Genomic DNA, 22,498 nt, shown 5'->3' with positions numbered 1-22,498 from the left:
TCTTCTTTAGAGAAGCACAGCCACAGCTCATCTGCCTATTTACCGTGCACTCTGCAGTCAGAGCCTCCTCTGGGGTTCCTGACCTGCAGACCAAAGCGTTGGTGTGTTTTGCAAGGCCAGTCAGGCAGGAGGGGCAGAGGGGACTCGGGACGGAGCCCGTGCCATGTGTGTCCCTGCTGGGAGAGAGGCCGAGTCCCCGCGCCCGGGGGACCCTCCGCCCGCTGTCCCTCGCTCATTTGTCCCTGGCTTTGTTCCCCACCAGGGCAGGAAGGCGCCAGCCCCAGCCGCGACCCCCCGGGCTCGGCATTTTGCGGGAACGGTGCGAGTGAAACCCGTGTCCCGCTCGTTATCCCGGTGAGGCGGTTAATTACCGCCGCTAATTGCCGTTCCCAGGGGCGCTCCCCCTCCCTCCCTCCCTCCATTCTCTCCTTCTCTCCCCCTCATACCGGTTCGGCCGCGGTGCTCCCCCGGTGTCAGTCCCTACTGCATGCCCCCCCCCCCTCCCCTTTCCCTGTCCGTTTTTACAATTAATTCCGCGGATTTCACGTTGTTGTTTTTTTGTAACCTCCGTGTGTGGAGCGCGCGGGGGGGGCGGCGGGCGCGGCTCGGGGTTGCCTGTACGTGCCTGTGCTGTTTCTCCCGCGGTCTGAGCGCATTAAAGATCTGTGTTTGTGGCTCCCGCTGCTGCCCGGACTCGTTCTTGCGGGTTTTTCCGCCCGCGCCGCCGCCGGGACCGAACCGGGACCGAACCGGGCCAGGTCGGCCCCGCCACACCGGGCGGAAACGCTCCGTACGTCATGACATCACTTCCGCCGTGCGGCGGGGGATGGAGGCGGAAGTGACGGCGGCGGCGGCGGCGCGGGGTGAGTGCGGAGCGGGGCGGGCGGGGGCCGGGCCGGGCACGAGGGGGACCCGGGCGGGCCGGGGGGTGCCCTGGGCCGCTCCCGGAGCAAGATGGGCTCCTGACACCTCCGTGGACACGGCCTCGTCCCCGGGCCGCCCCTGGGCGCTGTGAGGGGAACGGAGCCGGCTCCCGGTCCCGGGAGCCCGGAGCCGGCAGTGACTACCCTGGGGCCGTTGCCGGGCCGGGCCGGTGAGAGCCCGCCGCTGTCAGCGCCTCCAGCCCACCCCTGTGGCTCAAGAACTGCCCCAAAACCATAGCGAAAAGCCTGGGAAGGAATTTAATTTTTTTTTTTTTTCCAACGCCCACGTTGCTCCCTTTGGCCCGAGGTGCTTTATCCTGAGGCTGGCGGCCGTGAGGGTGCTAGAGGAGTTGGTCATGCAGCGCCTGCGACTGCGGTCTGTGCTCCAGTCAGGGAAAGCCCCTCACCTGTGCAGAGCTCAGCGCTCCTCCTGGGGAGGGTTAAAGTCCTGCTGCTCGTACCCTCGGGATCACACAAGCCTGGTTTGCAGGCTTGAATTACAGACAGGGCTTTTGCCGAAAGAAAAACACTGCAATGTGTTCAACTCCGACCTCATTTCCAGCCTGTTCCCCTTATTTTGTAAGGCTGAAACTTCTTGTGTAAAGGCTGGGAGCAAGAGGGGCAGCGTGTGCTGCAGGGAGGGCCTGGAGCCAGCCCTTCCAGCACCAGGGTAGGATTGGGTTGCCCGTGGAGCTCAGAGACTCCCCAGGGATGGAGTGAGAGACTCCCCAGGGATGGATGTGTAGGTGGAGTGGCCTGTGAGGGAGCTTTGCTCTGTATGTAAGTGACAGAAAGAAAAATTCCACTTCTAGGGAGGAGAAAAGTGGTTTCTCTTGAAGGTGGCTGTGAAGCATCTGGAGCAAGGCCAGTGTTTCATTGGATCATGGAATGGTTTTGATTAGAAGGGACCATTAAGATTGCCTTGTCCCATGGGCAGGGACACCTTCTACCAGACCAGGTTGCTCCAAGCCCCATCCAACCTTTGAGCACTCCTTTCATGCTGCCATAAATCTCTCTGGGCTGTGCAGGAGTCAGCATGGAATTCTGACCTCTGGAGTGAGTACCCCACCTAAAAAAAAAATGTAGGTTTTTTTTTTCCTCTCTTTTGAATAAACCCACATGAAATGACCACAACCTTTTCCGGGGGGGGGGGGTGGGGGTTCATGCACAGAGATCTCTGGCAGTGAGAGATGTCACTGTGCTTCTGAGGCAAGAGGGGAGTCCTGTGGGTGAGGTGGGGATGTCTCAGTGTGAGGTGGGGGTGTCTCAGTGTGACATTGGGGTGTCTCAGGTGAGGTGAGGGTGTCTCAGGGTGACGTGGAAGTGTCTCAGGGTGAGATGGGGGTGTCTCAGGTGAGGAGAGGATGTCTCTGGGTGATGTGGGGATGTCTCAGGGGGATGTGGGAGTGTCTCTGGGTGAGGTAGGGGGGTCTCAATATGACATGGGGCTATCTCAGTATGAGGAGGGGGTGTCTCAGGGTGAGGAGAGAATGTCTCAGGCTGAGGTGAGGGTGTCTCAGGGTGACATGGGGGTGTCTCAGTGTGAGGAGGGGGTGTCTGGGTGAGGTGGGGGTGTCTCAGTGTACAGTGGGAGTGTCTCAGAGTGAGGAGGGGGTGTCTCAGTGTGACATGGGAGTGTCTCAGTGTGAGGTGGGGATGTCTCAGGGTGAGGAGGGAGTGTCTCAGGTGAGGTGGAGGTGTCTCAGTGTGACATGGGGGTGTCTCAGGTGAGGTGGAGGTGTCTCAGTGTACAGTGGAGGTGTCTGTGCTGTGGGAGGTTCAAGCACCCTGCTGACAGCCCTTGGAGTTGGCACAAGGGATCTGCAACAGTTGGTGAGGGGAGTGGCTTGGATGCAGTGGAGCTTGTAAGGCCAGGGGTGATAAATGGCTGGTGTTGCTACAGCTCAGTTGTTATTATTGGCCTGACCTGTAATGGGTTCCACGCAGCTTTAAGGCTGTTCTTCCTCTTAAGAGTTTTGATCTTCCTGTTGCTCTTGTGGAAATAATGCTGGGGTTTGTTTTGCTCTTCCCTAAACAGTTTATGTGTTTGAACTCCTGGCTGTAGCAAGGACTGCCCAGGATAAGAGTTTTCCCCTACAAATGACAGATGTATCACATTGCAAGGTGGTTGTGCTCTGGAGGAGTTTCTCACTCCCTTGCTGTGAGTGCTCTGTGGCACGTGCTGTGTCTGCACTGGAGGGTTAAATGTCATTTCAGAAGAACCCGAGGACAGCTCCAGCAGGAGAATGGTTTGATTTGGAAGGGACCTTAAGGTTTATCTCATTCCACCCCCTGCCATGGGCAGGGACACCTTCCACTATCCCAGGCTGCTCCAAGCCCTGTCCAGCCTGGCCTTAGACACTTTCAGGGATCCAGGGGCAGCCACAGATTCTCTGGGAAACCTGTGTCAAGGCCACACTAATCTCACTGGTGGGGTTTGGATTACAGCCTGTGTCCTTAGAAAGGCCTTAGGGACATGCCAGGAGCAGAGGTGCCCCAGTGTCACACAGGGATGGTCCCCTCAGGTCAGTGTCCCCAGCCAGCCCTTGGCTGTGAGCTGATGTCAGGAAAGAGCTGTGAGCTGCAGATGACCCAGCAAAATTATAAGCTTGTGTGCAACCCTGCAGCCTGGGTGTCTCTGGAAGAGCAAAGCTCATTCTGGGAAATCTTACATGTTATTTCTTCCTGTCCTGATGAAAGTGGGACTGCAGGAAAAGGAACAAATGACTTGAGACTGAATGTGACAGCAGGTGACTGCCCAGTGGGTTTGCTGCAGTGTCACATTGTGCGTGGGATCAAAACCCAACGGTCTGCTCATGGAAAACAGCTGTGATGGGAGTGTTGCATCTTATTCAGAGCAAAACCTGCCTGTTTTGTCTTAATTCAGTGCAGCCTGGGGCCTCAACAGTTTCTGGCTGACAGGAAGGAAATCTCTGAGGTGCTTAAACTAACCAACCAAACAGAACCAAACCAGCCAAATGCTGTGTTTGTGTTCCTAAAATGTCCAGTCAGAACCTGATTTCATAATTCTGTGGAAAATAAAAATGTGTTAAACATCAAATCTAAGTTATGGTATGTTGCTAGAAATTTTCTGTGAAGATCTGGTGCCTGGTGGCATTCCAGATGCTGTGGTTTGCTGTTTGATGAGTGGAAAATTAATTAAACTTTTCCAATGCATGGATCCTTAAGTGGTTTCTGTCACCAGTCTTCATCCACCTGACTGTCTGTGGTTCTCTGTGCTTGTCAGGCAGTTCTGTCTGACTGCTGCTGATGGTTTGTCCCTTGGGTTTAGCTGTGCAAGGCAGGTCAGATCTGTAAATCTGCACTGTGGCTTCAGGAAACTGGACAGTGGAGGTGAGTTAAAGCAGTGTTTGTCCTGTCCCTTTGTTACTGTGGTACAAAAGGAAAGGGTGTTTGTTCCCCCTCAGCTTTATCTGGAGTCTGCCCCCAGCTCATCCCATGGCTGGTGGAAACAGCCTTTTAAAGCTTGGGAGCCCTGGAGTCTGAGATGCAGATCCTGCATTGCTGCCACACACCCTGGCCTGTGTGGGTTCAGTTTGGGTTTGTTGAATGTGTTTTCTAATTATTTCTCATTCCACAAGGTCTTTCTCCCATGTTTTCTCCTGTCTCCAGATCTACTGCATGTAGTGTGTTACAGCAACACAGAATCTTGTCACTGCCTGCTCCCTTGGAAGGTGCTTGGATGCCTTAAACCTCCCAGCTGAATTATTTTGTGTCCTCTTCCAGCAGGAGACAAGATGTCTGCTGCTGGAGGACAGTAAAACCATCTCAGAGGCACGCTATCATTTTCTGCTTGTCTTCAATTAAAGTGATTACCAGCTCTCTTTGTTGTTCCCAGCTCAGGCCATTCCAGCGTGTACTTTGGCAGCAGCAGGCTCTGGGATTTCCTGCATTGTTTGAGCCTTTGCCACTGACCTTTGTGGTCCTCGTTCTGGCACCGCCTCTGCCCTGGCAGGGGTGCAAAGGGCATTATTCAAACCCTGAAAGAAAAGAGAGAGAGAATTGCTTTAAAGGCATTTGAGGGTTCTTTGTACTTGGTGGCTCTGTAGGGTCATCGCTGCAAAAAAAGAGGGGAGTTACTGGGGTTGTCAGGATAATTACTGCTTTTTTTATTGTTCTCATCCCAGTCTAGATGAGAGCGGGGAGATTTATAGTGAGTCATAAAAATCTGCCATCAGTGCTGTGTTAGGTGGTGTCGCATTTGGACAGAGAGGGGAGAAACCTGGGTTTGGTTCCTTTTGGGAAGGCTCATAGGGGCTGGTGTGCCCTGGATCTTTCCCAGCTCTGTCCTGGGGGGCTGTGGGGGCTCTGCTGGAGAGGCCAGTGGGACTGTGCTGGAGCCTGTTGCAGCCCACGCTGTGGGTGCTGGTTTTGAGAAGATCCCCCTCTCCATGGGCACTCCAGGGACACACAGACCACCTGCCCCAGCACAGAGGAGGTCACATAACTCACTCCTGCCACTGTCCCCATCCCTGTGGCTGCTCCAGCCCAGTAGATCATTTGCTCAGCCTGTGCCTGGACCCTTGTACCTTGAACCTGCTCAAGCCTGGTGCAGTAAAAGAGCAATGCTCAGCTCGGGGCAGAGGCTGAAAACACCACTTGATCTGTTGTTCCCCTTTCCATCTGGAGCCTTCCTGCCCACCAGGTGCCTGCTGTTGGTGTGGGAACAGCCAGCCTCCTGTAGGTATCCCTGGTGTGGCTGCTGGGCTGATGAAATCCTTAGAGGAAGATCTTTGGAATAAGATGCAACTTGTGCATTATTGATTTGTTTGCATGGTATTGTGCAGGTTGAATTAAATTATCTGGAGTGAGATCCTGTAGTTGATGTAGGACAAACGCCAGAGTGCTCAGGGTGGAGTAAGTGCTTCTAAGTCCAGCAGGCTCTGAGGTTAAAGAGTTGACAGTGCCAGGCTGCCTGATTCTGTCCCTCAGGGATGTCTTGCCGTGGATCTGTCCCCTTGTGATTTATACCCAGAAGAGACCTCTGCAGTGGGACAGGGACAACCTGGGGGCCACAGCTGCACCTCCCCAGGGTGACTCATCTTGTGTTTCACAGAACCTGTAAATGAGCTTGGGTAGAAACGTGAGACACAGCCAGCTCTGTTGCTGTTGCTGTTGAAATCCCAGGTTCTCTACACTGTGTTGGTGCTGACTTTAAGCTTTTTTTCTGCTGGGGAAGTAAATGGCTGCAGAGGACAACCCAGACATGTGACTGCTGGGGCACAGTCATGGAAAATTGGCTCAGTTGTCTTGGTTATTTGCTCTGATATAACTTTTCATAATGCTGCCAAGCAGCTTTTTCCAAGCCTACTGGAATTTGTTTGTCTTTATTTCTTCCCTTGAGGTATATTTTTAAAGAAGCACTATCAGAGAATCTGTATAAAACATGGATTTTTATCGTTGTTGTGGATAATGACTTACAGGCTCCTCTAACTGACTAGAGCTCTTTCCCCCCAGCTTTTTATAGCAAATTAGCACAGAACCCCTCTGTTTATTGTAGTTGTAGCCCAAGGTTATGATTTGTAGGAGGAGAAGCTAAAATAGAAGTTGTTAACTCTTCCAGTCTGATAAAATCAAATTTGCCTGATTTTAGTCTCAACTCCTGCCTTGTTTTTCCTTTGGGGAGGGAAGTCATCACTCTCTTGCCTTCTGCAGAGCTGGATTACTGAACTTACCCAGTGGTTTCTCATGCAAGAAGGTGTTGAATTGCTTTGTTTTGCTCCTGTACAGAATATGCTGGTGTTTGTTTCTCCCTCTCCTGGGGAAGCTCAAGTGCACATTTCAGTAGAGGACAGCCTTATGTTGGGATATAAAGGTCACAAGTGTTTCCTTTCACCTCTCCAGCTGGGGAGTCAGGCTGACATACACGGGAGATAGCAACAAGTCTTTGCAACAAAAGGAGCTTTTGGGGTGTTTTTCTTGAGGGAGACCTGCAAAGCAGTCAGTCCTTTCTGCGTGGGGTCTGTAGCCTTCTTTGTCCAGCTCTAGCAGAGTTGATTTCTTCCTCTGGAGAAGAATTGGTGCTGTTCCTGCATTCCAGGGGCTCTCTCCATTGCTCTGTGTGGGAGACCTCTGGCACCAGCAGTGTGTTGTATCCAGCTCTGTGACAATACACTGGTTTGCTCACCTCTCATTAAGTGTTTCCAGTCTGAATATCAGGTAGTAACAGAATATTTTAATTGGCGTTTTTAAAATATATTTCAAAATGTATTTTAACTTCTCTTTCCATTGTTGCAGGCGAAGGGGTAGAAGGGTGTCTGAATGCCAATGAATGAGCTGTGATGGATAACAAAGACTCAGAAGCTGAGATCCACCCTCTGAAGACTGAGGATGTGAAAGCTCAGGAGAACCATGAAAACTTTGTGGAGAGGAGGATTATCAAGTCCTCGGGGCTGTCCCGGCTGTCCCGGTGGCGCACTGCTGCCTTCTTCATCTCCCTGTTCCTCTGCCTGATCATTGTGTTTGCTTTCTCCTTCATCATCCCCTGCCCAGAGAGGCCAGTTTCAGAAAGAACATGGTTCCAGTACTACAACAACGCAGGTGAGCTTGCTGCAGCAGAATAAATACTTCCCAAAAGTCTTTTTCCTTTTCTGTGGCACGGATTTGGGTTGTGAGCCTCTACCTAAGCACAGCATGGAGCCAGACCTGCAGGGATGCAGCCCCTGGGAGCCAGAGCTGTGAATACTTGACCTGGATAAGCAATGGCCCATCATAATTGGAGTGGCCTTCCAGGAGGTGTTTACAGGATCTAGTGGAGAAATTAGATGCTGCTGTGAAGTGTTAACAAGGTAGCAGGCTGGCCTCCTTCACAAAGAAAAAAGAGAGAAAGGGTGTCTGAGAATAGACCTCTGCTCTTTAAAATGTTCCCTTGGAGTTTGAGCTGAGGTTGGAGGCAGTTAGGCATTTTTTCCTCTGTCACTTTGACTTTCTCCCTTTTCCTCATGGCCAACAGGAAGGGGAGAATAATAATTCCATCTTGTTTTTTTAATAAATTGCTTTATAGTTACTATAGCTATTTTTGTTCTGTTTGCTTTAGTTGGCTCTTTAGCCTGGGTCCTGCTCCCCAGTGGCTCAGCAATCGCTTCTGGGAGAGCTTTTCTTTAATCTTGTGTGCAGTGGGTTGTGCTGGATGTGCTGTAAATGCAGAGATAGTGCTCACAGCAGGGACTGAGCTGCCTGTGGTGCTGCAGGCATCCCAGATTCTCCTACTCTGAGCTCAAGAAAGCTGCTTTTAGCTGACAGAAAGATGGAGTATCTGGGTTTTGTGGGGTTTGGGTGGGGCTTCTTTATACTTTAGGAATAGCAACCCCACTCCAAGATCAGAGTTGTTCTTTGTTCAGCATAGTTCAAATTCTGGCTGCTTGCCTCTTAAAAAAGACAAATCCTCTGGGGGATAGCAAATTTAAAAAATTGTTTGGCATTAACTTCCTGTCCTTGGTACTTGTGTACATGGGTTTTTTAATATAAAAGCCAATTTGTCCTGATGTTACACTGTCCAGGATGGAGTCAGTGAGTAGGTCTCTAGGAATCTGTGTTTTGCTCCAACTTTGTCTGCTGTGGGCTTAGAAAACCCTCACCAGAGCCTGGCTTGTGTCCTCTTGCAGTGCCCTACCCCTTCCTTGCTATGGAGGATGTGAATGAAGACAAAGTACAAGATGTGCTCTTTGCTTTCAAATCCAGCAACGCCAGCAGCGGCTTCAACGTGTCCTGTCTGGATAAAGGTACCTGATTCAAAAAACACCTTCTAGTGAGGGCTGTCCTTTCTCTCCTAGTTCCAGTCAGTGACTGGGAGAGAAAACTGTGTGGGGAGAGGAGCTGGGTGAGTGCCAGCTCCTGGTGGTGCTGGTGCAGCTCCCTCTGATACCTCTTGTCCCCAGGGCTGCCATCTCCCTGTGCCTTCCTCGCGGCCGTGTCGGGGACAAATGGCAGCGTGTTCTGGGAGAGCCCAGCTGCAGAGGACGTGCAGTGGCTGCAGTGTGGCATCCAGCAGCTGGGCGCAGCACAGGCCCCAGGCTGCCTCGTGGTGGAAAAGCCTCTGTCCCTCACAGCAGTGGACCTGCAGACAGGTGAGTGCCAGCAGAGCCCTGGACGCTTTGTCACTGAGACAAAGCACTTGCTTTCCTCACCTGGTGGCCTCCAGGGGTGACATATCAGCGTGACACGACTGGCTGGGACATGAACAATGGGGCGCTGGGTATTTATTATCGTGGAAACCATGCCAGAGCTGCTTGCTGGGCGTTGAGGAGCACGTGCTCTCAGCCTGACTGTTCCAAAGGCTGGGCTCTGGTGGGGGTTTGTGCCAGCCACTGTTTCGTAAGAGCAGCGTTCCAAAACAGCTTTTGAAACAGGAGGAGCAGTCACTAGCTGTGAACGTTATTTTATACTCTCCAGGGTTAGACACAAACCTGCACCTGCAATGTTTCCCAGTTATTTGTGTGTGTGTGTGCCAGGAGTGCCTGCTGTGGCAGGAGGAGTGGGAGTTCTAGGCATTTATGATTTTGAAGTTGTCAAGGAGAGCACTTGGGATAAGTGTTTGCCAGTCTGTTTCAGTAGTCTACGATTCTGCCTGGTTCCTCTGGAAAAGGTTTCTTCCTTTCTAAACTTAGAGGTGGAGAAATTCATCATCATCTTGGCTAACGTGGGTGGGGGTAAGGAGTGCCTGTGCTACTTTAGGAACTGATCATCTGCTGCTGCTGAAGCCTAAAATACATTTCCATTTTGGAGATCACTGTCCCAAAAGTCTAAACAATACATGTTCTCCCTAGAATCCCATCCTTTGTATCTGGTATTGAACCCCTCACACCCTGTTTTCCAAAAACTGGAAAAAATAAATGGCAAGAGGTACAGCTCTGAGGAATCTGAGGAAAATCTGGTGTAGCTTTTAATTTCCAGTGTATAGATGGAAGTGTAGATACACACAGAGGTAGAAAGTTTCTGTACCAACAGAGACATCTTAGCACCATTTCCCTCATGTGTAAGCTTCAGCACAGGTTATTTTTAGACTGTTAATGAAGTGGTTACTTTCAGGTCAAAGTGTAGAAAGTTGGCTGTGGAGACAAAGGCTTGTAACTGAAGACAGCCATAAAGGCAAGTGTGGAGAGAAGGAGCCAGGCTAAACGACAGGTCACAGCAATACAGCAAAGAAAACATTCCATAGATAACTTCAGAGCAAGAGAGGAAAAAATTGCATGAGATAGAAAAGTGCATATCCCAGGAGTTTTATGTATTTGATGCCTTTTTACTATTAAGTAGGTTAAAAATGGTTTCTGAGCTTAGTTGACTGGGGGTTAGGAGGGCAGAGCAGAATAAAATGTATTTAAATAGGCTAAATGTATTCAAAGAGGCAAAGTCTAACTTACATCACAGTGTGCTAAAAACAGTAGCCAGCACAATCCTTAGCTGTTAATGATTCATCATCGTGGAGGATTTGGTGAGATTCCAGGGCTCTCAGGCTGTCTAGCCCCTGCCTGTAGGGAGATTGGAGGAGAGATAGGCAGATTATCATCTGGATGTGTCTGATGTGGTTTTGATCTTTAAATGCTGATAAAGTTAGTGGGTTTTTTTTTATCAGTTAAAGTTGTGTTAAGTCCTGCTTTCTTCATTGCCAGGAGAAGTGACCCGAGTGGGGAGGAAGGGAAGTGTAGGAGTGCATGCTGCTGTTTGTGTGGGACATCTAACATTCCTGCATGTTTATCTTACCAGCAAACTGGGACACTGAGGAGCTTAAGATTAACTGTTCCAGGTCAAAGCAAAAGTCTTTGTAGCTGTGCATTATTCCATCTCTGCCATAGCCCGAGGCAGAGTTTCAAGGAAGAGGACAGGAGTAAGAGTTTTGTTACACCTTCTCTCTTCACCTGATCCTCCAGCAGCCTGAACCGTGAGCCTTGTGGGTGGTTCTGGTCTCCTGAGGGATTTGACAGAAAGGGCACCACGGTGATCAAATGATGGAACTGCTTCTGTGTGAGAAATCACTAAATAAACAAACCAGAACTCCAGCCTGGAGAACGTCTGACAGGGAGAAAAGTCTCTGTGTCCTCTGCGTGTGCTTGAAATGAGAGCTGAACTCAGTCTTCTGAGTTCTGATTTTATTATTCCTTCCAGACCAAAAAAATCCAACCCTTTCACCCAGGTTAGATTTGCAGTCCAGGCACTTGCCCAATTTCCATCCTGGCCTCTCTTGCCGTGCTGGTGCCGTGACCCCAGGCTCAGAGAGACTGCAGATGTCAGATGTGACAGTCCCATCTCCTGCTGATGGAGCAGGAGGGGGCTGGTTCCTGTGCTCTCTGTGGGCTGGGTTAGAGCATGGAAAACTCCTCAAGTGCTTGGTGTTGAATCCAGCTCAGTGTCACCTGTTTCTCTTAACTCAGACTGTTCTTTTAAGAGAATAAGATATTTTCTCCCAAACTCTGTCTGCTGTCTAACCACCAAAGACTAGAGCCTTCTGCACTGACAAGTGAAATTTCATTAGCCTGGTCTTACTCTTGTACCTTTGGACAGTCCTGAAGCTAGAATGTGGTAATTTAAAACTTCTCTTCTTCCTCTGCCTGCTTATTTTCTTCGAGGGCAAAATTCTTTGCCTTCCCATGATTTCCTAAGGAAACTAGGAAATCTGCTCTCCTCACTTCACATCTGTTGTCATAGTAACAAATCCAAGTGGCTTTTTCAGCGTTGCAGTAAAAGCTTTGGAGCAATCCTACTAGAAATACAGCCTGCCTTAAATTATTGCAGACGGCATCAAGTTGTAATTCCTTGGCTTTCAGTCCAGCTGCCTTCCTGACAAAGAACAGATGATTACTTTGCATTCCTGAAATGATAATTGCTGCGTGTGATGCTGGGTAAAGGGGAGGGTAAACATTTGCCTTGGGCCTAATCAGACACTGAAGTGTTCATTAGAAAGAAAACCCCTCCCAGCAGTGTCCTCCCTGCCAGATTCCACTGCAAATTCCACTGGTCAGTGACTGGAAAGTGACCCACAGCCTTGGACAGTGGATGGATAGAGCCACTCAGTTGGTCTGGAGCTGTTGAAGAGAAGCCCACACCACCCACCCCCTGTTTTTTAAAAGGCAAAGCTTTGTTACTTCAGTTTACAAACAAATTTGAGCTGTGTGTGTTCTTCAAACAAGGGAAAGGTGGGATGTGGCCTGAGTTGTGGCTGGTCATGTCAGTGGGGAAACATCTGCAGGAGAAATGTTGCAGCAAAGAAGGTTCTGCCAGGAGTTGCAGCAACACTGGTCAGAATTCAGCTGCTTTGTGGTCTCAAAATGTCTGTGCAGATTTAAGTGCACAGCAGCAGGGGTTTGGATCACAACAAAGGATGAACATGCTGGAAAGCTTGTTAACCAAAGGCACAAGGGGAAGCAAGCTGTTATTTGTGCCAGGGTGTTTGGGTGCCTTCCTGCAGGCAGCTAGGATTGCTTTCTAGTGTAAGATGAAATTATGGATACTGGGATTCATTGGGAATGCAGAAAGGCAAGGAAGTACTCCATGATGGGTGTCAGTGTGGCTGGTTTGTGGTGCTGATGGGCTGGAACAGGAGCATTAATAAATAGCCTTTCAACCTAAGATGCCTTTTAATGACTGTTTCCCACTGTGTTCCAGGGGAAGTTCTGTGGAGAAAATCCAAGGACTTTGGAGCTAATTATACTGTGCTGACTCCTTTGTCAGTGATTCCAGATGTGGATAATGATGGAGTTCAGGACCTGATAATCTTTATTACTAAAGGAGACCAGGTATGTCATCATCCTGAAGCTCTGAAAACCCCAGTGGCTGCCACAGGGGATGGCAGGAATGCTGTTTATTTCCACCTTGTAGTCTCAGAGGAATAGTCCAGGGGCCTCTGCTTTCTGTGGGTTTGGGGTGGGTTCTTTCCCACCCTCCAGAGATGTACTCCCAAAATCAGCACAAGCGTTTTGTGGTTTAAAAAAAATAAGATAAATCAAAGAGCTGGGCAGTAGTCCCTCCCCCTTTTCAGTGTGCTCTCCTCACTGCATGTCCCTGTGCTGTCTGGGGAGTGAGCTGGGGCAAGATGAGCTTGCATTTTTCTGTTTCTCTGCTTAGAGAAGTGGAAGTGAACAAACCCTGACAGCTTTGGCTCTTAGATCAAAGCACAGCTGACAGTCAGTGCTTTTGTACCAGCACTGCTCTTTTCTGATCCCTTCCCTCTCTCTGCCTGTGGTCTGCTTTGCACTGCTCTTCCCAGTGTCACTGTGCTGGTTCATTCTGATCTGAGTTTGTTTAGTGAAACAGCTGCTGGTTGTATTGTCTCCCTCCAAATATTGCTTCTCCCATTTCTGAGAGGGGAAAGTCGTGTAGCTAGAACAGTTTTTCTGCTCAAACATTACACCCATGATAGAGTGGCACAACATTATCTGCATGCCCTGTCAAAGCACACAAGTTACAGTTCCCTGTGGGTCTGATGGGAGCAGTGGGAGCCCCATGACCTCATACCTGAGTCATGGAATCATTAAGGTTGGAAAACCTCTGAGATCATCAAGTCCAACCTGTGACCCATCCCCACCTTGTCACTCAGCCCAGAGCACTGAGTGCCACATCCAGGCTTTTCTTGAACCCCTCCCACCATGGTGACTCCACCACCTGGCTGGGCTGCCTCTTCCAATGTTTAACAACCCTTTCTGGGAAGAAATTCCTCCTGATGTCCAACCTGAACTTCCTCTGGGACAACTTGAGGCCATTTCCACTTGTCCTGTCCCTTTTTCCCTGGGAGCAGAGCCTGACCCCCCACCTGATTGTCCCCTCCAGTCAGGGAGTAATGGAGGGTGAGAAGGTCTCCACTGAGTCTCCTTTTCTCCAGGCTGAGCTCCCTCAGTTCAGCCTCAAAGGATATGTGCTCCAGACCCTTCCCCAGCTCTGTTCCCTTCCCTGGACCTGCTCCAGCACCTCAATGTCCTTTTGGAATTGAGGAGCCCAGAACAGGACACAGCAGTCGAGGTGTGGCCTCACCAGTCCCCAATACATGGGCAGATAATGGTGGTGCCATTTGCCTTCTTGGCCAATGTCCTCCATTAGAAAATAGGGTTTCGCTGTCCAAGGCATTGTCATTGCCAGAGTCATCAGAAATTCTGTCTTCTCCACCTCCTACAATTCTCTCTGTTTTCTTTCCTCCTTGCTTTTGCTATCCCGGTTATCTCAAGACTTCTTAGGCAGCCAGGAAAAGTTTGAATGTAACCTCTGTTCTGCAAGACTGCCTTTTGATCTGTTTTCCATTTAAGCTCTCTTGCTATCTTGGTATGAAATCCCTTCCTCCCTCTGGATTTGGCAAGCACTCTGCCAACTTAAGGGAAAGTATGTTCTCTTTTGAGAAGTCAAACAAATGTAGGAGCTGGAGAGGAACTCTGCAGCTTGGAAAGGGCTGGTCAGAAGGGAGATTCAGCACTTAAGTAGAGCAGTTTTGTTGCTATCAAGGGCTGCAGTTGAAAGGACAGAGCTGTGGAGGGTCTATGTGCAGGGGGTTAGATGGCAGCATTTCCAGAGAGTCCCATTGACCCCTACTTGCTGCAAGCTTCAGCACAAGCACATCCTGGAAAATGTGCTGGTTTTCAGGATCCATCTCCTGTGGCAACACAGAGGGATTGGCAGTGCAGTGAGGAAAATGTTGTGTTTTCTCACTCCTTGTGTAAATACTCCTGTCTGTCCCTGTCCTGGGGCAGCCACTGGAGCAGTGCTTGCCAGTAAAGGTGCAGCTGATGTACCAGAGCTGGTGTGTGTCTCCTCCCAGTGCAGGAGGCTGGAAATAACTGGTGGATGTGTTGCTCTCCCTCTCCAGTTGTGTTCTCATTCTCCCCAGCAAACTCTATCCCTTTTTCACCTGTCAGACTCTCCAGATTTGCTTTGGGAGCAGCAGATTTCCTTTGTTTTCCCAGTCCCTCCCTCTCAAGGTAGAGGGAAGGGTTCCTGCCTGACTCAGCATCTCTGATGGATTCTGTTTCTCTTGGTCAGATGTTTCACGTGTCCCTAGAGTCCATTGCACTCCCCAGACTCTGACTGTTGCTCAGACATTTAAATCTGATCCTGACTTTAACCTTTATTCTCCTGGGTGAAATGTTTTTAGTGGATTTTGTTACCCTGCACAAAGAATAGAAAGAAACCTATCAGCTCTTTTATCTTCTTGGACTCAGATGACCCTAAGGAGGAGCAGATTAGGGCACTTAAAACATTTAGCAGAGCTGCCCTGTGAAGCCATTTCCCATTTTCATATGCTGCATTGTTGCTGAGATTAGATCATCTCCATCTTAGGCTTGAGTGGATCTTTGCTGTCCTTACAGAGCTGGGGCTGCTGTTCCACAGTCCCATTCTGTAAGGAGGGTGGGTGAAAGAGGCAGCAAATTCTCAGAGCAGGTGGCTGTGCTGGAATTGGTTTTCAAACTTTGAGAAGAATTTAGAGCAGAGGGGTCACTGAACTCATGCCCTCTCCTCCAAAACCAAGGAGAGACTTTCCATCCAAGCCTGTGCTGCTCCCATTCAGTTGCTGTTTTGTTCCAGCTTTAACCTTGTTGTTTTTTGTCTTTAATCCCTTCCCTGCATAGGTTAATACCTTCATCCATTCAGGAAAAACTGGGCAGCAGGTTGGCCACACTCACAGCCTGAAGGTGGATGGCAACGCTCGCTACGTCAGGCTGAACCTGCGCTCTTCCCCCTACTTCCTTTTCTACACAGGTACAGCTCTGCTGGGGAATTCAGTCTGAAAGAGTGATTGTAACTGAGATCAGGATGAGTAAACATCATCTGAGAGCGTGTTTTGCATTCTTAGAAGCTGTGTGAAGCTTTCACCTAGTCAAAGAGCTGTTCAGGGCCAAGAGAAGGGGGGGATTCTGCTTAAACTGCGGTTTGTTATGTACTGTAGTGATTTTATTTAACAAATGTCAAGCATGTAAGGATTAGGCAGTCATTTATAGCAAATGATTACTGTGGAACACTTGGATTACGAACAGATAAAATGTTAAAAGCATTCAATAGCAGGCTTGAGTCTCAAAATACCACTACAACTCTGTGATGCAAGCCCTAAAAATATAGTTGATCTGACAGATCTGGAAAATCATGGAGTTCAGAGCAAGGGCAGGATAACTTATCTCTCTCATTCTTTTTTTTTTTTTTTTTTTTTTTTTTTTTTTTTTTTTTTTTTTTTTTCCCCACAGAGAAGTCTGTCTATGCATATTCCCTGGAAGATTTGTGCAGTGCAGTGGTTGGGACAGAAGTTAAATTTCCCAAATTCCACCCTGATTCTCTTTGGGAGAAGCACATTGATCATACCACGCGCCGCTTATCCCTTCTCAGGTGTGAGGTTGTGTCTTGGAGGCTGGTGGAATGGAGGGTGCTGGTGTTCCTGACAGGATGGCCTGCTGGGATTTTGCTCCCTCCTAGCTATGTGGCTTTTGGACTAGGAGCACATCCAAAGCTCAGGATTGGTGTTAATGGCTTCATCAGGGGTTCACAGAAAAGCAGAGAAAGCACGTTGGGGTTTCCTATTTGGATTTACTGTGCAGGGGAAGAATTCCAAACCTCACAGTAAAACCATTCACAGTCTAATAAGCTTAATCATTTCTCTGTCCTTGTTCAGATTTGAAGACGTTCGCTACCTGGCAAAAGTTCCTGGGCACTCACAGGACAATGTCTTGGTTGTGAACTCAGACATGGCCACGCTGATCAACACAAAAGATCTCCAGACTCTGTGGACCCTCAACGTGTCCCGTGCTTTGAGGTAGTGTTCTCAGTGTGGGCTAAATGTGGCATTTCCAGGTTCCCAGCAACAGCAGTGTCCTGGCAGATGCAATTTTTTTTTTTTTTTTGCTTGGGTCATATCTTGATCTTGCTTATTGTGTTGTGTCCCCTCAAATGCTGGGAGCTGCTTCAGGGTGGAGGAGCTCAGAGTTTTGATTCCTCATTCTGTGCCTGCTGTGATGTGGCTGGGCTCAGAGTTGGGGTGGCAACATGGCAACAGGCCAACCCAATGTTGTGGCAGTCAAGTCTCTTACCAGGGCAGTTGTGGGAGGATTGAGGCAACTGGGAAAGCAAAGTATGCCCAGCCATCAGCGTGGGTTCAGATCTGTCCCTGCTCTTTCTCTCCCTCAGTGAGCCACTGCTCGGTAACTACAAACCTGATGTCCATGGTATTGTCCTGGAGAGTGAAATTGGACCCAACAGGAAGAAGGTTTGAAATATTTTCCTTTTAACTTCCCATTTCTCTGTATGTCACAGCTCAAGCAGGAATTGAATCAAGGACAGTAGGTAGGATGTGATCCCTCTGGCCAATTTTAGGAAGCTTTAAGCTGTGAAAGGATCTTTCAACAGGTTATTGAAGCCAGCTCAGGCACTTTAATTCTCTTCTCAGCAAGAGGCTTCAATGACAGAACTTTGAACCCCTTGAAGTAACTGCAAAACTTGTGATTTCACTCTAATGTGGCCAACCCCAGATCTCACAGCTCTGTGATGCTCTGCTTCAAGTATTTCCCCATCTTCCCACATGTCACATACTTGTTCCCACAGACAGTGTGAGGAGAGACAGCTGACCTGACTCCTCTCTCATGGCTTGTTAGATGCCTTTGTCATGGGTTCTGTTTCTTTCTCCCCTGCTAGGTTATGATTGTTGAGAGTGGATCTGGAGCAGTCCAGTGGGAGCTGAAGCTGCACTGGGGAGCAGGGAGCCCTGCCCCAGCCACACTTCCCACTGCGGATCACCGCTCTGCCTTCCTCGTGTGGGGAGACTACCAGGAGCCAGGCAATGAGACAGTGAGTGGTGCTGCTTTTCTCCAGGCTTTGTGCCAGAATTGAGTGGAATTACCCTTCTCACAGTGCTGATATTCCCATCTGTCTGTGCTTCATGCACTGGGTGTGGGCTCAGTGTCCATAGTGTCCCTGCAGGTGGTGGCAGCACTGGCAGCTTTTATCATCCTCAGCCTGGTTATGTAGAGAAAAGGAATTTGGTGGCTCTGTGAGCAGAGTCACTGCCCTGCCTTGGTGTGGCACTGTAGGTGAGGTGAGAGGCTTCTGGCCTGGTACCTCTGGAGTTGCTGCTGTTTCCCTGGGAGCCTCCCATGGCAGCAGTGCATGCAGTGATGTCTGTGGCCACCTGAATATCCTCTCTGTGCCCCAGGCAGCCTCTGGCAGCCTCAGTGCGCAGCTCAGCTCCTTGCAGAGCCCTCGGGGCAATGACAGGCAGCACTGGTGACAGTTCGTGTCTCAGAGGCTGCTGAAGCTCCAGCTGAGCTTCCTCTGCTTTCCTTGCTTGCTCTGCCAGCCCTGAGGCAAAAATCTGTCTCCTGCCTGCAGCACACAGGGCAGCTATTTGCAGGAAGCTTGGGGTGGGAAGGAGAGCAGTGAACAAAATCCCAGCACTTGCCCTAATGGCATCGGTCAGGATGAGCTGGGCTGACACGGACAAGTGCCTGGCTGGGTGTATCCTGTCGAGTTTGAGTAACAGCTGAGCCTGGTACTGGTCTTGTCTCTGGGATAACGTGTGAGTCTGTGTCCTGATCTGTCCTGTTGGTTGCAGACACACAGAGCTCCTCTCCAGAAGCTGTACCTTTTCCATCCTTCCTACACTAACGTCCTGTTGGAGCTGCGAAACAGCACAGACCAAATCGTTGCGTTCACTGGTAAGTCCTGTCCTTGCAGCCCTCCAGGGAGGAGCTGCAGGAGGACACTGGTCCCTGCTGGGCCCTGTGGGTGGTGCTGGGTCTGGTGGGCAGTGCAGGCACAGGAGGCTCAGGCCGGGTTTCCCTGTGCTCCGTGCTGCAGCGGCGCTGTTCGAGCGGAGCCGCCACGCCTGCTACGTGCTGCTGCGGGGCCCCCAGCCCAGCCAGGGGCCTGGCCCCATGTCCCTGATGAAGAGGAAGCTGAAGGAGGATGTCCTGGTGAGCAGAGTGATCTGGCTGCACCACACGGCCGACGATGACGAGCAGCGTGTCCGGGACCGCCTGTACAGGATGCGATTCCAGAGCCGAGACTGAGCCTTGCCCAGGAGCGGGGAGAGGCTGCCCCTGCCCTGCAGCTGTGCTCTCAACAAGCCCAGAGCCTGGATCCCAGTGGGAAGCTGCCTTTCTTCATCTGCAAACCAAAGTGTGGCTGGCAGAGAAGCACCCCCAGTGTCTGGGGACACCCAGGCTGTGGGGGCAGCTGCCAGAGTGTCCATCCTCAGAGCTGATGGGATTTCAGTGCTTGGCCACCACTGAAGTGTCATCAGCTCAGGGAGGAGGGCTTTCCCCTCCATCCCTTTGTGCCCGCAGAACTGTGCTGACTCAGGAGTGTGTCTGGAGGAAAATGTGTACTTGCTGAGATGCCAGAGTTGATGATTTCTGGGATGTCTGAGAAGTGGAGTTGGATGTCTGAGAAGTGGAGTCCGCTGTGTGGTGTTAGATTTCCTTTCTGAGTCAGCTCTCCTGGCTGGGGAGAGGTGCTTGGCTGCAGGTTGATTTGCAATTACCCTCTCGTGGATTTGGGCCCTGCTTCAGTAGTGGTGGGGGGTGTGTGGTGACCCCAGCCATGGCTGTGATGTGTCTGGTGTCACTTGTGCCAGCAAAGCACAGGTTAAAGTGTTGTTCTATTTAGCAGATGGCCTTTTCTCCCAAGAACAGCCCCACGTGTCCTACTCTGCAGTCACCAGCCTACCTGTGTCTGTGTCCTCTGCTGCTTCCTTCCTTCCTGGCTGTGCAGTGTTGGTGACACCAAGAGGGAGCTGGTCTCCCACCTGATGGATGCATCAATGTTCCTCCCTTCCCTCAGTCTGCTTATAGATGGTGAGAGATCCCCCTGAGCCCAGGCTGGCTGGTCCCTGGAGGTATCACCACCACCTCTCCAGGTTTAGAGAAACCAGAGGATCTGGCTTGAGTAGAATTGCACTTTAACCTTTTCTGGGAGCTGGGCTTGCTGCTCTGGGAAGCCCTGTACCCAAGTGGCAGTGCCAGCACCCTGCTCATTCAGCCTTGCAGCTGCTGAGGAGCCTTCTCCAAGCACTGTCCCTGCTGCCAGGAGGTGGGCAGGAGCTCTGTGCTGCCTCCCTGCCCTTGGAATTGAAGTGATGCTTCAAGGGTGAGGATCTTTGAGCACTCTTCTCTCTGCCCAGCCTGGTATCCCGAGGGGATGGGGCAGGTTGCTGTGTGAAGATGACATGTTTCTCCTGGAGATTCGTGCAGCACCATGAGGTGTTTGCTCTGCCCTGTCCTGATGGGTGCCAGTGCAGGCTGTAGAAACAAGGTACAGAGTCTTGAAAACAATTTGAACCAGCTGCTCAGTCCTGAAAATAAAAATAGGCCTAAAAATAACCTCTCTCAAGCTCTGCAATGCTGGAGGGGGTTTGGCCAGTGCCTCCCTCTCTTACTGAGTCTGACTTGGGGCATGTGTAGAAACACTGTAGGATGGGAATGTGCAGCATTAGGCATCAAATCTTCCCTTCAGCCACTTCTGTGCCACTGGGCAGCTGCTGTCACCAGCTCAGAGCACAGCCCCAGCCCTGCCAGGCTGACAGCACAGGGAGCTGGGCTGCCTGGACACCTCCTCCTTCCAGCTGACCAGTGGCTATCTAAGGGATGCCCTATTTCCCTCTGCCCCATGACCCGTATCCTGGGCAGTCAAAGGAGCCAGTCCTGGGGTGTCCCAGTTGTACAGGAAGCCAGGGAAGCTCTGCAGGCTGCTCCACAACCTTCCAAGCACCCTGGGCTCAAAATGCTGGGGTTGCCCCTCTGCCTGTCTTCCCAGCTGTTTTCTGAGGGAGTCTAGAAGTGCAGGGAGGCTCCCCAGCTGTGTCACCCAACTTTCCTCTTTGCTCAGCACCTTAGGCCTGACAGCTCCCCAGTCCCTGTGCCAGTGTTGCAGCTGTAAGAGGGCTGGATTGAGGCTGCCCTTCATCCAGCTGGGGCAGGGCACAGGGCAGGGGACCCCCAGGCTTGCACTGCAGTCCAGCCTGAGTGTTGGATGTGAGTTGTTTCCTGCTGAGATTCCCCTGGCTGGGAGCAAGGCTGTATTCTCACTGCACTCTCCCTCCTCAAATCCCTACCCAGACCTGACCTTCCCCTAGGCACACTGAATGTACCTTGAGGAGAGCTGGATTTTCAGCTTTGGGGAGCTTTTCTGGCTTTAAGTTCTCCACTACTGATTCTGGACAGTTTGGACATGCAGATATTGCCATGGCAGCTCAATTAAATGCATCAGTGCCAAACCAGCATCTTCTTAACAAAACCAGTCTGTTTTTCAGCTTATTTCCTGTGTAATTTTTTTTTTTTTTTTTTTTTTTTTTTTTTTTTTTTTTTTTTTTTTTCAGTATTTAATGAATGACTTTGTGCCTTGATTCAATAACTCAGCTGGGTGGCAATGGCTATATCACTGTGTTATGTGTTAGTGTGGTTTTTAACACTGAGACGGTTTGGTTTGGTTCTTTAACTTATTGCAAATCGCGCCGTACAGGACTCGCTCTAACCGGAATGGTTTCAATAAACCCTCTTTTGCATTGTTTGTAAATGGTGCCTTGCTTTGATATCAGAGGTTACACAAGAATTTGGGATTTTTTTTACTTTTTTTTGACAGCCCTTTGAGTGAACTCCCTGAGGCAGAACCCCCCTCCTTGGGAGGGATCCAGGAGTCCTGGTGATGCTTTGATAGCTGAGGTGCTGCCTGCTGCCCTGTCCTGCTGCAGGCAGGTGATGGACCAGGAAAAGGGAGCGTGTGGAGAGAGGCTGGAGTTAGATAACCAGGCTGGGCCAGCCCGTCCCTGCCCCCCACCTGGGGCTCTGTGACCTGGTTTTACACCCCAGATTCCCGCTGCAGTCCATCAGCACGAAAATCTGATGCTGAGGTTTGGATTTGGATCAAGCCAGAGGGAGACGCGTGGCGGGCGCTGTCTCCTGGAGCACGGGGCCATCTGTCACTGCCTGGTGGCTGCCAGCACCCTGAGCACCAGCTCCATCCTTGACCCAGGCTCCAGCAGCTTCCCCTGCCCCAGGGCCCTGTGTCTGGCCCAGCAGGGAGCTGAGAATGCCCCTTGCTCTGTGCCAGGCTCTGTGGCAGGGGAGGATGCCATCCCCGGCATCCCGACAGTGTTTGTTAGCCAGGATACAGGATGTCACCTCTCTGTCCCTTTGGGGCTGGAGCTGCCCCCAGCTCTGCTGGGCTCTAGGGCTGAGCACTGCTGGGCATCAGCCCCCCTCTCCTTTATGTAACCACCACGATAATCCTCTGCAGCTGGGGCTCTGCTCCCAGGAAGGGAATAATCCTGCCGTGCGATCCTCGGCCTCTGCTCAGATTAACAGTCCATGGATAGGGAGAGTGGCTCAGCTGCCAGCCCTGCTCCTGGTGCCCCTGCCAGCCCTGCTCCTGGTGCCCCTGCCAGCCCACAGGGCCGTGGCACTGCAGCCCCATTCCAGAGGTCTTTTTGTCCCTCCCAGTGTGTAGGTGGCACTCAGTAACGCCTGATGCCAGCTCAGCCATGCCAGGCTGGTGCTGCCCCTCGGGGTGGTGGCTGTGCCATGGGCACACACCTCTGGGGGGGCTGGTCCCCTCCCGGGGTGCTGCAGCCACGGGAGGACATCACTTCCAGCCCCAGAGTACAG

General features: G+C 50.8%; 1 protein-coding gene across 4 annotated transcripts; it reads left to right on the top strand.

Annotated features, from left to right (window-relative positions):
- The first annotated feature begins 821 nt into the window (after positions 1 to 821).
- FAM234A (family with sequence similarity 234 member A) lies at positions 822 to 21,410 on the top strand. Of its 4 annotated transcripts, none has more exons than XM_083872593.1 (12): positions 822 to 863; positions 7,182 to 7,484; positions 8,549 to 8,665; positions 8,822 to 9,010; positions 12,543 to 12,673; positions 15,488 to 15,617; positions 16,097 to 16,235; positions 16,519 to 16,659; positions 17,031 to 17,109; positions 17,535 to 17,687; positions 18,451 to 18,553; positions 18,696 to 21,410. In XM_083872593.1, exons 2-12 carry the CDS (start codon positions 7,226 to 7,228, stop codon positions 18,905 to 18,907), a joined length of 1,653 nt encoding a protein of 550 aa, XP_083728719.1. In that variant the 5' UTR covers positions 822 to 863; positions 7,182 to 7,225; the 3' UTR covers positions 18,908 to 21,410. The 4 variants fall into 4 exon arrangements, with proteins under 4 accessions (XP_083728719.1, XP_083728722.1, XP_083728720.1 ...); XM_083872596.1 differs by lacking the exon at positions 822 to 863 and adding an exon at positions 951 to 1,979; XM_083872594.1 differs by lacking the exon at positions 822 to 863 and adding an exon at positions 4,965 to 5,097.
- Positions 21,411 to 22,498: the final 1,088 nt, after the last annotated feature.

The sequence above is a fragment of the Zosterops lateralis genome (genome assembly GCF_965231275.1).
Source record: "Zosterops lateralis genome assembly, chromosome: 15".
Classification (NCBI taxonomy): Eukaryota; Metazoa; Chordata; class Aves; order Passeriformes; family Zosteropidae; genus Zosterops; species Zosterops lateralis.
This window is presented reverse-complemented; position numbering and strand designations above follow the sequence as displayed.